General features: G+C 40.0%; 1 protein-coding gene across 1 annotated transcript in view; it reads right to left on the bottom strand.

The window, feature by feature from the left end:
• Positions 1–15,270, bottom strand: part of ANKRD42 (ankyrin repeat domain 42) — a 55,369-nt gene that overhangs the window by 22,267 nt on the left and 17,832 nt on the right. The window contains exons 6-7 of the mRNA XM_060160865.1: positions 12,044–12,244; positions 635–760 (exon numbers count right to left, since the gene is read on the bottom strand). Of these exons, the coding sequence (XP_060016848.1) occupies positions 635–760; positions 12,044–12,244 (327 nt within the window). The remainder of the gene's footprint in view (positions 1–634; positions 761–12,043; positions 12,245–15,270) is intronic.

Below are 15,270 nucleotides of genomic sequence, written 5' to 3'. Positions count from 1 at the left end.
ATGATCATCTAATTTCTCCCCTCCTTCTAGGTCCATCTCAAAATGCAGGGAAACTGTTGGGGGGAAACTCAGTCTAAAAAGATCTGAGTTTAAGTCCACTAAACAACAGATTGCAGGACAGGACAGAACTTAGCAAGTGGCTGGCATATAAAGACACTCAATAAACGTCTATAGAGTTGATGAATAAATGAATGGAAAAAAATGAATGAAACCTCAGCTTTGCTCTTACTAGCTGTGTAACCTCAGTCAAGAAACCTGAGGGGGGACTTCCCTGGTGGCGCAGTGGTTAAGAATCCGCCTGCCAATGCAGGGGACATGGGTCCGAGCCCTGGTCCGGGAAGATCCCACATGCCGTGGAGCAACTAAGCCCATGTGCCACAACTACTGAAGCCCGTGTGCTTAGAGCCTGTGCTCCGCAACAAGAGAAGCCACTGCAATGAGAAGCCCGCGCACCACAACAAAGAGTAGCCCCTGCTCGCCCCAACTAGAGAAAGCCAGTGCGCAGCAGCAAAGACCCAACACAGCCAAAAATAAATAATAAATAATTTTTTAAAAAAATAAATAAAAAATAAAAGCTAAATAACTCAACAGCAATTGTGTCAGAACTGAAGATGAAGCAGGAATCATAACTTACCTTTATGCATAAGAGTTGATCCATTATTATCACGTTCATTAATATTGATTACTCCATCTTCTATTAATTTCTTAAGCATTGCCAAATCACCCTTAAAGGCAGCCACATGACCTGGAAATGCTAAAGCTATGAATTAAAAATTCAGCATTTCAGGAAACATAGGAATTCGTTCCTTTTCCCTGCCTTAATCAGTCACACATTTCAGGTTTCAGTATTAACTCAACTATGAGAATGTTACATTGGAATTAGTTCAGTTGATGCAATGACAAGTAATAAAAAGAGAATCATAAAATAAGATTATTATTAACTGTGTAGTCTTTCCATCCCTCAGGATCTCAAACATGCCAGGAATATATGTACCAGAACTATTCTTGCCATCTTCCCTGTTTCTCTCAGGCCACCACAAAACACAAGGAGATGGTCATTTTCAACCCTTTGTATAAAGACATACTTGGTCTCAAGTCCTACATTTGCATAGACCACTCCCTCCCCGTTTACAAGTGAAGAAAGCAAAAGAAACTGGAAGGAGATAAAGTATATGTGTGTATCTATACATAAACATAGACACAGACAGGTGTGAATACACCTGACCTAGTGCCTAGCACATAGTAAATACTTAATAAAATGTTTTTAATGATAACAACGAGATATACTGAGCCCTTACTGAATGCCAAGCATGGTAGTACGCACTTGTAAGGATTGCCTCATTTAACCCCCTCAACAACCCTGAGGTAGCTATTCTCATTTCTACATATGGAAAGGAAACAACCTAGAATACCCAAGGAGTATTTTAAAAAGGACAAAGTTGGAGACTTATAATACCTGACTGTAAGTCTTACTATAAAGCTACAGTAATAAAAACTGTGTAGTACTGGGCTTCCCTGGTGGTGCAGTGGTTAAGAATCTGCCTGCCAATGCAGGGGACATGGGCTCAAGCCCTGGTCTGGGAAGATTCCACACACCGCAGAGCAACTAAGCCAGTGCACCACAACTACTGGGCCTGCACTCTAGAACCCACGAACCACAACTACTGAAGCCTGTGCACCTAGAGCCTGTGCTCCGCAACAAGAGAAGCCACTGCAATGAGAAGCCCGCGCACCGCAACGAACAGTAGGGTAGCCCCCACTCACCGCAACCAGAGAAAGCCCCCGTGCAGCAACGAAGACCCAATGCAACCAAAAATAAAATAAATAAATTTATTTAAAAAAAAAAAAGAGAGACACGAGAGCTTGCTTCCTCTCTTTCAAAAAAAAAAAACACTTTGTAGTACTGGCAAAGAGACCTACCAATAAGACAGAATGCATAAACAAAATATGCATCCATACAATGGAATACTATTCAGCAATAAAGAGTAACGAACTTCTAATATACACAACACAAATGAATCTCAAAAGATTAGAGAAACCCATTAGAAATCCATTTCCATTAGAAAACCCAAACTAATCTATAGTGACAGAAAACAAATCAGTGGCTGTGTGCGGCCAGGGTGAAAAGAGGGATGAACTACAAGAGGGTATGAAAAAACATTTGAGATGAACTGCATACTTTAAATAAATACAGTTTATTTTATGTAAATCATACTTTAATAAAGTTGCTTTTTTTAAACAAGGGTATCATTTGTGAAAAAACAAGCCACAGTGTGAGAGAAAATATCTATATCAGATAAAATTAATAAATGATTGGTATCAGAACTATATAAAACAGCTCAAATTATTTAGAAAAGGACAAAGAACACAATTTTACAGGCAATTCAATAGAAAACTAGAATAGCCAATAACTTTACTAAACAATGTTCAGCCTCATTAGTAATCAAAAAAATGCAAATAAAAACACAAGTTAAACCTCTTCATACCCAACTAAGTGGCAAAAATTTTTACGTCTGACAATACTGAATATTGTTTCTCTAAATTCTCACCAAACATTGCTGATGAGAGTGTAAATTACTACAACCACTCTGATAAAGAATGCAGCATTTATAACTATTTATACTGAAAATGGGCATATCCCAACAAGCAAAACCTAAAGTAGAGTTTCCCAACTATTTACCAAGGCAGTGCTCTTAACTCTCAATCTTCAGAGAAGATAGGCAGTACCTCAAGAAGCCTCATCCAACAGTACCAGTATGCCACACAAATATCATTTTCTATGTGGGCAAAGTGTGAAAAGGGTAGGGAAGCACTTCTCTAAAGAACATCCTGGGGCTTCCCTGGTGGCGCAGTGGTTGAGAGTCTGCCTGCCGATGTAGGGGACATGGGTTCGTGCCTCGGTCCAGGAAGATCCCACATGCCGCAGAGCGGCTGGGCCCGTGAGCCATGGCCACTGAGCCTGCACGTCTGGAGCCTGTGCTCCGCAACAGGAGAGGCCACAATAGTGAGGCCCACGCACCACAAAAAAAACCAAAAAAAACACAAACAAAAAAAATCCTGTGCATGTAAACAAGGACACATACAAGAATATCAATTACCACCGTGATTGTAATTCTGAAAACTGTAAACAATCTAAACGTCAAATCGGAGAATGGATAAACAGTGTTTTATTAAATGCAATACCACAAACAATTTACAAGAATAAACTAGAATACATCTATCTGTCTAATAAACCTCAAAAATCATAACATTTTGTGAAAAAAGAAAGAGAGAAGTATACATTACTATTTCATGCCATTTTTATAAAGTTTTAAAAGAAGTTTCAAAGACTTCTAGTTGTCCACTAAAATCCCCTTCCTTCCACAGTAACAAGAGCTGCATCTGAGCTGAGGCCTCTCAGCTGGGTACTAAATTATCCAGGCTTCCTTGCAGCTGGGTGTGGCCATGTGACTAAACTCTTGCAAATAGAATGTTAGCAAAAGTGATGACTGCAAATTAGACCTTAAAAATCCTAGCTTAGGGCTTCCCTGGTGGCGAAGTGGTTGAGAATAGGCCTGCCGATGCAGGGGACACAGGTTCGTGCCCCGGTCCGGGAAGATCCCACATGCCACGGAGTGGCTGGGCCCATGAGCCATGGCTGCTGAGCCTGCGTGTCCGGAGTCTGTGCTCCGCAAGGGGAGAGGCCGCAACAGTGAGAGGCCTGCGTACCGCAAAAAAAAAAAAAAAAAATCCTAGCTTATACTCTTGTTCTCTCCCCACCTCCTGCTGGATTAGCAACAACTAGAGAGAGCTAGTTAGGAAGATAACAGGTCCCTGAATGACTACATAGAACAGATGCACTCTCCAACCAGGGCTATTATATAAAAGAAATAAACTTCTATATAATTTAAGCTGCTGAATTTTAGGATTTCTTATTAGATATAACAGTTTAGTCTGTTAAACTAAAAATACACAAAATGATACTGCAAATTTTTGTGAGTATATATATACTAAATATAAAACCATAGAATGGAATTATAAATCCAAAATAATGGTTACCTCTGAGGGAGAAAAGGAAATGAATGGTATTAGGGAGAGAGAACCAGGAAGCTTCAAGTGTATCTTATCTATAATATTTTATTCTTAAATCTAGTGGTATAAAGAGTGTTCACTGAAGACTCTCAAGATGGCAGAGGAGTAAGATGTGGAGATCACCTTCCTCCCCACAAATACATCAAAAATACATCTACATGTGGAACAGCTCCTACAGAACACCTACTGAACTCTGGCAGAAGACCTCAGACTTCCTAAAAGGCAAGACACTCCCCACGTACGTGGGTAGGGCAAAAGAAAAAACAGAGACAAAAGAATAGGGACGGGACCTGCACCAGTGGGAGGGAGCTGTGAAGGAGGAAAAGTTTCCACACACCAGGAGGCCCCTTCACTGGCGGAGACGGGGGGGGGGGGGGGGGGGGGGGGGGCGGGGGGGGGAGGAAGCTTCGGAGCCACGGAGGAGAGCACAGCAACAGGGGTGTGGAGGGCAAAGTGGAGAGATTCCTGCACAGAGGATCGGTGCTGACCAGCACTCACCAGCCCGAGAGGTTTGTCTGCTCACCCGCCGGGGCGGGTGGGGGCTGGGAGCTGAGGCTCCGGCTTTGCTCAGATCCCAGGGAGAGGACTGGGGTTGGCTGCGTGAACACAGCCTGAAGGGGGCTAATGCTCCACAGCTAGCCAGGAGGGAGTCCAGGAAAAAGCCTGGACTTGCCTAAGAGGCAAGAGACCATTGTTTTGGGGTGCGCGAGGAGAGGGGATTCAGAGCACCACCAAAACGAGCTCCAGAGACGGGCGCAAGCTGTGTCTATCAGAGCAGACACCAGAGACGGGCATGAGACGCTAAGGCTGCTACTGCAGCCACCAAGATGCCTGCGTGCAAGCACAGGTCACTATCCACAGCTTCCCTCTCGGGAGCCTGTGCAGCCCGCTACTGCCAGGGTCCTCTGATCCAGGGACAACTTCCCTGGGATAACACACTGCAACGTCACGCCAGCCTCTGCAGCAGCAGACTCGCCCTGCATTCCCCTCCCTCTCCCTGGCCTGAGTGAGCCAGAGCCCCCTAATCAGTGGCACCTTTAACCCCCTCCTGTCTGGGTGGGGAACAGACGCCCTCAGGCAACCTACACACAGAGGCAGGGCCAAATCCAAAGCTGAACCCCAGGAGCTGTGCCAACAAAGAGAAAGCGAAATTTCTCCCAGCAGCCTCAGGAGCAGTGGATTAAATCTCCACAATCAACGTCATGTACCCTGCATCTGTGGAATACCTGAATAAACAACGAATTATCCCAAAATTGAGATGGTGGACTTTGGGAACAACTGTAGACTTGGGGTGTGCTTTCTGCAACTAATTTCTTTCTGGTTTTATGTTTATCTTAGTTTAGTATTTAGAGCTTATTATTACTGGTAGATTTGTTTACTGATTTGATTGCTCTTTTTTTAATATATATATATTTTATTTTCCCTTTTTCTCTTTTTGTGAGTGTGTATGTGTATGCTTCTTCATGTGATTTTGTCTGTATAGCTTTCTGCCATTAGTCCTAGGGTTCTGTCTGTCCCTTTTTTTTTGGTATAGTTTTTTTTTTTTTTTGGCAGTATGCAGGCCTCTCACTGTTGTGGCCTCTTCCGTTGCGGAGCACAGCCTCCGGATTTGCAGGCTCAGCGGCCATGGCTCACGGGCCCAGCCACTCCGCGGCATGTGGGATTTTCCCAGGCCGGGGCACGAACCCGTGTCTCCTGCATCGGCAGGCGGACTCTCAACCACTGCGCCACCAGGGAAGCCCTTTGGTATAGTTTTTAGCGCTTCTTATCATTGGTGGATTTGTTTTTTCGTTTCTTTCGTTTTTTGTTTTCCATTCTTCCTTTCCTTTTTATTTATTTATTTTACTTCTTAATTTTTTATTATTAATAATATTTTATATTTTTTAAAATAAATTTATTTATTTATTTACTTTTCTTTCTTTCTTTTTCTCCCTTTTCTTCTGAGCTGTGTGGCTCAAAGGGTCTTGGTGCTCCAGCCGGGTGTCAGGCCTGAGCCTCTGAGGTGGGAGAGCCAAGTTCAGGACACTGGTCCACCAGAGACCTCCCGGCCCCAAGTAATATCAAACAGCAAAAGCTCTCCCAGAGATCTCCATCTCAACGCTAAGACCCAGCTCCACTCAACAACCAGGAAGCTACAGTGGTGGACATCTTATGCCAAAAAACTAGCAAGACAAGAACACAACCCCACCCATTAGCAGAGAGGCTGCCTAAAATCATAATAAGGTCATAGACACCCCAATACACACCACCAGAAGCAGTCCTGCCCACCAGAAAGACAAGATCCAGTCCGACCCACTAGAACACAGGCACCAGACCCCTCCACCAGGAAGCCTACATAACCCACTGAACCAACCTCACCCACTAGGGGCAGACACCAAAAACAACAGGAACTACGAACCTGCAGCCTGTGAAAAGGAGACCCCAAACATAGTAAGTTAAACAAAATGAGAAGACAGAGAAATATGCAGCAGATGAAGGAGCAAGGTAAAAACCCACCAAACCAAACAAATGAAGAGGAAATAGGTAGCCTACCTGAAAAAGAATTCAGAGTAATGACAGTAAAGATGATGTAAAATCTTGGAAATAGAATGGAGAAAATACGAGAAACGTTTAACAAGGACCTAGAAGAACTAAAGAGCAAACAAACAATGATGAACAACACAATAAATGAAATTAAAAATTCTCTAGAAGGAATCAATAGCAGAATAACTGAGGCACAAGAACAGATAAGTGACCTGGAAGATAAAATAGTGGAAATAACTACCGCAGAGCAGAATAAAGAAAAAAGAATGAAAAGAATTGAGGACAGTCTCAGAGACCTCCGGGACAACATTAAACGCATCAACATTCAAATTACAGGGGTCTCAGAAGAAGAAGAGAAAAAAAAAGGGACTGCGAAAATATTTGAGGAGATTATAGTTGTATAGTTGAAAACTTCCCTAATATGGGAAAGGAAAGAGTGAATGGAGTCCAGGAAGCACAGAGTCCCATACAGGATAAATCCAAGGAGAAACATGCCAAGACACATATGCCCAAGACACATATTAATCAAACTATCAGAAATTAAATACAAAGAAAAAATATTAAAAGCAGCAAGGCAAAAGCAACAAATAACATACAAGGGAATCCCCAGAAGGTTAACAGCTGATCTTTCAGCAGCCACTCTGTAAGCCAGAAGGGAGTGGCAGGACATACTTGAAGTGATGAAAGGGAAAAATACGCAGCAAGGATCTCATTCAGATTCAACGGAGAAATTAAAACCTTTACAGACAAGCAAAATCTAAGAATTCAGTACCACCAAACCAGCTTTACAACAAATGCTAAAGAAACTTCTCTAGGCAGGAAACACAAAAGAAGGAAAAGACTTACAATAACAAACCCAAAACAATTAAGAAAATGGTAACAGGAACATACATATCAATAACTACCATAAATGTAAATGGATTAAATGTTCCAACCAAAAGACATAGACTGGCTGAATGGATACAAAAACAAGACCCATATATATGGTGTCTACAAGAGACCCACTTCAGACCTAGGGACACATACAGACTGAAAGTGAGGGGATGTAAAAAGATATTCCATGCAAATGGAAATCAAAAGAAAGCTGGAGTAGCAACTCTCATATCAGACAAAATAGACTTTAAGATAAAGACTATTACAAGAGACAAAGAAGGACACTTCATAATGATCAAGGAATCAATCCAAGAAGGTGTAACAACTGTAAATATTTATGCACCCAACATAGGGGCACCTCAATACATAAGGGAAATGCTACCAGGCATAAAAGGGGAAATTGACAGTAACACAATCATAATAGGGGACTTTAACACCCCACTTTCACCAATGGACAGATCAACCAAAATGAAAATAAATAAGGAAACACAAGCTTTAAATGATACATTAAACAAGATGGACTTAATTGATATTTATAGGACATTCCATCCAAAAATAACAGAATACACTTTCTTCTCAAGTGCTCATGGCACATTCTCCAGGATAAGTCATATCTTGGGTCACAAATCAAGCCTTGGTAAATATAAGTAAACGGAAATTGTAACAAGTATCTTTTCCAACCACACTGCTATGAGACTAAATATCAATTACAGGAAAAGATCTGTAAAAAATACAAACACATGGAGGCTAAACAATACACTACTTAAAAACGAAGAGATCACTGAAGAAATCAAAGAAGAAATCAAAAAACACTTAGAAACAAATGACAATGAAAACATGATGACCCAAAACCTATGGGGTGTAGCAAAAGCAGTTCTAAGAGGGAAGTTTATGCAATACAATCCTACCTCAAGAAACAAGAAAAATCTCAAATAAACAACCTAACCTTACACCTAAAGCAATTAGAGAAAGAAGAACAAAAAAACCCCACAGTTAGCAGAAGGAAAGAAATCATAAAGATCAGATCAGAAATAAATGAAAAAGAAATGAAGGAAACAATAGCAAAGATCAATAAAATTAAAAGATGGTTCTTAGAGAAGATAAACAAAATAGATAAACCATTAGCCAGACTCATAAAGAAAAATAGGGAGAAGACTCAAATCAATATACTTAGAAATGAAAAAGGAGAAATAACAACTGACACTGCAGAAATACAAAGGACCATAAGAGATTACTACAAGCAACTATAAGCCAGTAAAATCGACAACCTGGAAGAAATGGACAAATTCTAAGAAAAGCACAACCCTCTGACACTGAACCAGGAAGAAACAGAAAACAAACAGACCAATCATAAGCACTAAAATCGAAACTATGATAAAAAGTCTTCCAACAGGGCTTCCCTGGTGGCGCAGTGGTTGAGAGTCCGCCTGCCGATGCAGGGGACATGGGTTCGTGCCCCAGTCCAGGAAGATCCCACATGCCGCGGAGTGGCTGGGCCCGTGAGCCATGGCTGCTGAGCCTGCACGTCTGGAGCCTGTGCTCCGCAATGGGAGAGGCCACAACAGTGAGAGGCCTGCGTACCTCCAAAAAAAAAAAAAAATCTCCCAACAAACAAAAGCCCAGGACCAGATGGCTTCACAGGCGAATTCTATCAAACATTTAGAGAAGAGCTAACACCTATCCTTCTCAAACTCTTCCAAAATATACCACAGAGAGGTACACTCCCAAACTCATTCTACGAGACCACCATCACCCTCATACCAAAACCAGACAAAGATGTCACAAAGAAAGAAAACTACAGGCCAATATCACTGATGAACATAGATGGAAAAATCCTCAACAAAATACTAGCCAACAGAATCCAACAACACATTAAAAGGATCATACACCATGATCAAGTGGGGTTTATCCCAGGAATGCCAGGATTCTTCAATATATGCAAATCAATCAATGTGATAAACCATATTAACAAACTGAAGGATATAAACCATATGATCATCTCAGTAGATGCAGAGAAAGCTTTCGACAAAATTCAACACCCATTTATGATAAAAACCCTCCAGAAAGTAGGCACAGACAGAACTTACCTCAACATAATAAAGGTCATATATGACAAACCCACAGCCAACATCATCCTCAATGGTGAAAAACTGAAAACATTTCCACTAAGATCAGGAACAAGAAAAGGTTGCCCACTCCCACCACTATTATTCAACATAGTTTTGGAAGTTTTAGCCACAGCAATCAGAGAAGAAAAAGAAATAAAAGGAATCCAAATTGGAAAAGAAGTAAAACTGTCACTGTTTGCAGATGACATGATACTATACGTAGAGAATCCTAAAGATGCTACCAGAAAACTACTAGAGCTAATCAATGAATTTGGTAAAGTAGCAGGATACAAAATTAAACCACAGAAATCTCTTGCATTCCTATACAGTAATGACAAAAAATCTTAAAGAGAAACTAAGGAAACACTCCCATTTACCACAACAAAAAGAATGAAATACCTAGGAATAAACCTACCTAACGAGATAAAAGACCTGTATGCAGAAAACTATAAGGCAATGATGAAAGAAATTAAAGATGGCACAAACAGATGGAGAGATATACCATGTTCTTGGATTGGAAGAATCAACATTGTCAAATGACTATACTACCCAAAGCAATCTACAGATTCAATGCAATCCCTATCAAACTACCAGTGGCATTTTTCACAGAACTAGAACAAAAAATCTCACAATTTGTATGGAAACACAAAAGACCCCAAAGAGCCAAAGCAATCTTGAGAAAGAAAAATGGAGCTGAAGGAATCAGGCTCCCGGACTTCAGACTATACTACAAAGCTACAGTAATCAAGACAGCATGGTACTGGCACAAAAAGAAAACTATGTATCAGTGGAACAGGATAGAAAGCCCAGAGATAAACCCACGCACATATGGGCACCTTATCTTTGATAAAGGCGGCAAGAATATACAATGGAGAAAAGACAGCCTCTTCAATAAGTAGTGCTGGGAAAACTCGACAGCTACATGCAAAAGAATGATATTAGAACACTCCCTAACACCATACACAAAAATAAACTCAAAATGGATTAAAGACCTAAATATAAGGCCAGATACTATACAACTCTTAGAGGAAAACATAGGCAGAACACTCTATGACGTAAATCACAGCAAGATCCTTTTTGACTCACCTCCTAGAGAAATGGAAATAAAAACAAAACTAAACAAATGGGACCTAATGAAACTTAAAAGCTTTTGCACAGCAAAGGAGACCATAAACAAGACGAAAGACAACCCTCAGAATGGGAGAAAATATTTGCAAACAAAGCAACTGACAAAGGATTAATCTCCAAGATTTACAAGCAGCTCATGCAGCTCAATATCAAAAAACCAAAGAACCCAATCCAAAAATGGGCAGAAGACCTAAATAGACATTTCTCCAAAGAAGATATACAGATTGCCAACGAACACATGAAAGGATGCTCAACATCACTAATCATTAGAGAAATGCAAATCAAAACTACAATGAGGTATCACCTCACACCAGTCAGAATGGCCATCATCAAAAAATCTACAAACAATAAATGCTGGAGAGGGTGTGGAGAAAAGGGAACCCTCTTGACTGCTGGTGGGAATGTAAATTGATACAGCCACTATGGAGAACAGTATGGAGGTTCCTTATAAAACTAAAAATAGAACTACCATACGACCCAGCAATCCCACTACTGGGCATATACCCTGAGAAAACCGTAATTCAAAATGTGTCATGTACCACAATGTTCATTGCAGCACTATTTACAATAGCCAGGACATGGAAGCAACCTAAGTGCCCGTCGACAGATGAATGGATAAAGAAGATGTGGCACATATATACAATGGAATATTACTCAGCCATAAAAAGAAATGAAATTGAGTTATTTGTAGTGAGGTGGATGGACCTAGAGACTGTCATACAGAGTGAAGAAAGTCAGAAAGAGAAAAACAAATAGCATATGCTAACACATATATATGTAACCTAAAAAAAAAATGGTTCTGAAGAATCTAGGGGCAGGACAGGAATAAAGACACAGACATAGAGAACAGCCTTGAGGACACGGGGAGGGGTAAGGGTAAGCTGGGACGAAGTAAGAGAGTGGCATGGACATATATACACTACCAAATGTAAAACAGATAGCTAGTGGGAATCAGCCGCATAGCACAGGGAGATCAGCTCGCTGCTTTGTGTCCACCTACAGGGGTGGGATAGGGAGGGTGGGAGGGAGACGCAAAAGGGAGGGGATATGGGGATATATGTATATGTATAGCTGATTCAATTTGTTATAATGCAGAAACTAACACACCATTGTAAAGCAATTATACTCCAATAAAGATGTTAAAAAAAAGTATTCATTATATTACATTAATCTCTCTATATTTCTGCTTAAAATATTTCATATAAAGAAGAGAATCTGGATGAATGTGTGGACAATGATACATAACATATTTTAATATAACATGTCTTATAACTCCTTTCTTTTCCTCCTCCATTTATTCTACTTATTAAATGCTAAAACACTTCAGGTTTATTACTTACTTTCTTGATCTTTTGGATCATTTCCTTCATACTCAGCCCCCTGGATAAACTGTAAAATGTTCTGCTTAAAGAACCTCTGGGCTAGGTCCAATACATTTTCTCCATTATCATTGAAGGCTTTCAAAGCTTGGGAGGCACTGCTCATTCTACTGAGTAGGAATTTAAAACAGTGAAGGTGGCCTTCCATGGCTGCTAAGTGAACTATGGGTGAGAGAAAAAATAATAATAATTTAATTTTAAATTGACAATAAAATATCTTGAAAAAAGAAACAACACATTAACTCTAAACCTCCTAGGGAGACAACTATCCCTATCCTATATAACAGAGATGTACTCTGGATGCAAGGATAACAGACCATTTTTCCAGCTTACATGTCCTTACTCAGTCAGCCTTCTAGTCAAGCCACAGCAGTAGATTAAATGGTTGAATAGCTACACTTACTGTGAATGTAGAGAGGCCAAGTGAGGGTCACCAAAGAGCAGGTCTCAGACAATTCTCTTGGAAAGTGAAATCCCAACTGCGCAGCTTATAATTATATGAAAAAAATGCGTTCTATGCAATATAGGTGCTAGATAGATAAATTTATCTTAATATTTTGGAAAAAAGTGGAAGAAATAAACCAAAATAGTCACTATGCAAATAGGGGTGATGTTATTTTTATCACTATGTATTTTGTCACTTTTTCATAACATTATTTTTATTATAAACAAGAAGACTAGATCAAAACTGCAGACTAAGCACACACACTATCTCACCATTTCTTCTCTTAAATTCTTGAAAATAATAGAAAGATATTTTTTAAAGCCATAAAGGACAAGAAAAACAGACAAGAACACCACGAACAGACAAGAAATGTTAAGGAATCCCTGAAAGAAAATATCAATATAATGAATCAGATTGAGGGACAGCCATAACCCAAAAGCTGCAAAAAACAGGAATGGTTCTGGGGTATTACAAGCTTAGAGGCAATGATCACAAAGAACAAGAGAGCCTTTACACCTCTTGAGAAGTGACTATTTGGGAAAGACTCCAATTTGTATATAAATCTTGGCTCTGGAGAAGTAGGGCAGTGCCCAAGTCACCAGTAAAACTCAGGAGAATCAATTAAGTAACAATGTCCACAAGTAGTTAGCACATGACAGTGTACACTTTCTCAGCTGAACCTTCCACTAAAAAACTCCCTCTGAAAGTTCAGACTCCTCTAACTGCTTACTCATCATACACATGAAATGTATCATAGGCATTTCAAACTTAACAGGTCAAAAACTGAACTCCTTACCCTTTTTGCATACATATTCCTTACACAGCTTTCTCCATCTCAGTTAATGGAAATGCTCTCCTTTCCATGAAGGTCAAGCCAAAAACCCTGGAGCCATCCTTGACTCCCATTTCTGTCACTCCCCACATCTAATCAATCAGCAAATCTTACTGGCTCTATCTGTAAAAGATACACAGACCCCAATTACTTCTCATTATCTAGTCCAACCGAACAGTAACCTAAATTATTGCATCAAGCTCCTAACCACTCACGCCCACACCCTCACTACAATCTAGTATTATAAACACAATAGCCAAAATGATGGTTTTAAACATAGATCATGTCACTCCCACGCTCAAAATGCTTCAATGGCTCTTGTGACCTCTCTGACCTCATCATCTATTACACCCTCACTTCTGTTCCAACCACACTGACTTGCTGTTACTCAAATACGCAAGGCATGACCCTGCCTCAGGAGCTTTACACATTGCTGTTACATCTTCCTAAAATGTTCATCCCCCAGGATATCAAGACTTGCTCCCTCAACTCCAAGTCTTCACCCAAATGTCACCTCTTCAGTGAAGGCTTCCCTGACTACCCTATTTCAAACTTCATCCCCTGTAACACTCTACTCCCCTTTGCTATTTAATCTAAACACATATCCCTATTTAATACAATATATATTCTGTTAATTCATTTTTATTATTGTCTGTCTCCCACCTCACCACACACAAAGGCAGAGACTTTTGTCTGTTTTACTTGCAGTGATATCCCCAGCACCTAGGGACTGACACACAGATGCTTAATAAATTTTGAATTAATAGTTTTTAACAGAGAGGTCTGAATATAAGCAGTCTAGTCCTGAGGCCACATTCTTAACCTCTACCTTATACTATTAAAAAATATACTACACATGGTTATAAAATAATTATACATGTTTAAGGAAATAAAAGTTGATTTTTTTTTCAATGAGCGGGCAACAAGAGACTAACAAAGTGATCAGGCAAATTCAATAAAGAACTAAATAAAAATGAAATTCCCCCCTACCTTGTATTGAAGAAAAGTCAATTCCAGGTGGAAATGTGAAAATAAAATAATAAAATTCCTAGAAGATAATATAAAAGAGTGTCTTCATGAAATGAAGACTTTCTGAATCCTGTTAAAAAATGTCTTTCCTTACTTTTTTTTCACAGGATTCAGAAAGTACTAACCATAAAGGAAGAGCTTATTAAACTGGACTACAGTAAAATGAAAACTTCTGTTCATCAAAAGATATCTTAAAAGAATGAAAAGGCAAGACAATAGAATGGAAAGGATACTTAAAAGGAAAAGATATTTGCAACACATGTAAGTGACAAAGAGCTTGTGGTTAGAATATATAAAGAACCCCTACAACTCAATTAGAAAAAAAGAGGAACAACTCAATAAAAAAAAAAAAAAAATGCAGGGCTTCCCTGGTGGCGCAGTGGTTGAGAGTCCGCCTGCCGACGCAGGGGACATGGGTTCGTGCCCTGGTCAGGGAAGATCCCACATGCCGCGGAGCGGCTGGGCCCATGAGCCATGGCCGCTGAGCCTGCGCGTCCGGAGCCTGTGCTCCACAGCAGAAGAGGCCACAACAGTGACAGACCCGCGTATAGTTAAAAAAAAAAAAAAAGTGCAGAAGCTTCAAACTGGTATTTCACAGAAGAAAATAACTAAACAGCCATTAATCATATGAAATGATGTTCTACATCTCTAGTCATCAGAGAAAATTCAAATTACAACCACAATGAGATATTACTATACACTCAAAAGAATGACGAAAACTAAAAAAACTGATAGTGTCAAGTGCTGATGAGAAAGTGGAGTAACTGAAAGCCTTAAACACTGCCTGTGGGTGTATAAATTGATAACAACCACTTTGGAAAGTCAAAAGAAGCCACACACAAACGGACACCAGTGTATTATTTTATTCCATGGAGTTCAGAA

This window comes from Lagenorhynchus albirostris, chromosome 9 (genome assembly GCF_949774975.1).
Source record: "Lagenorhynchus albirostris chromosome 9, mLagAlb1.1, whole genome shotgun sequence".
Taxonomy (NCBI): domain Eukaryota; kingdom Metazoa; phylum Chordata; class Mammalia; order Artiodactyla; family Delphinidae; genus Lagenorhynchus; species Lagenorhynchus albirostris.
The sequence above is the reverse complement of the archived record's forward strand: the minus strand, read 5'-3'. Positions and strand labels throughout refer to the sequence as shown.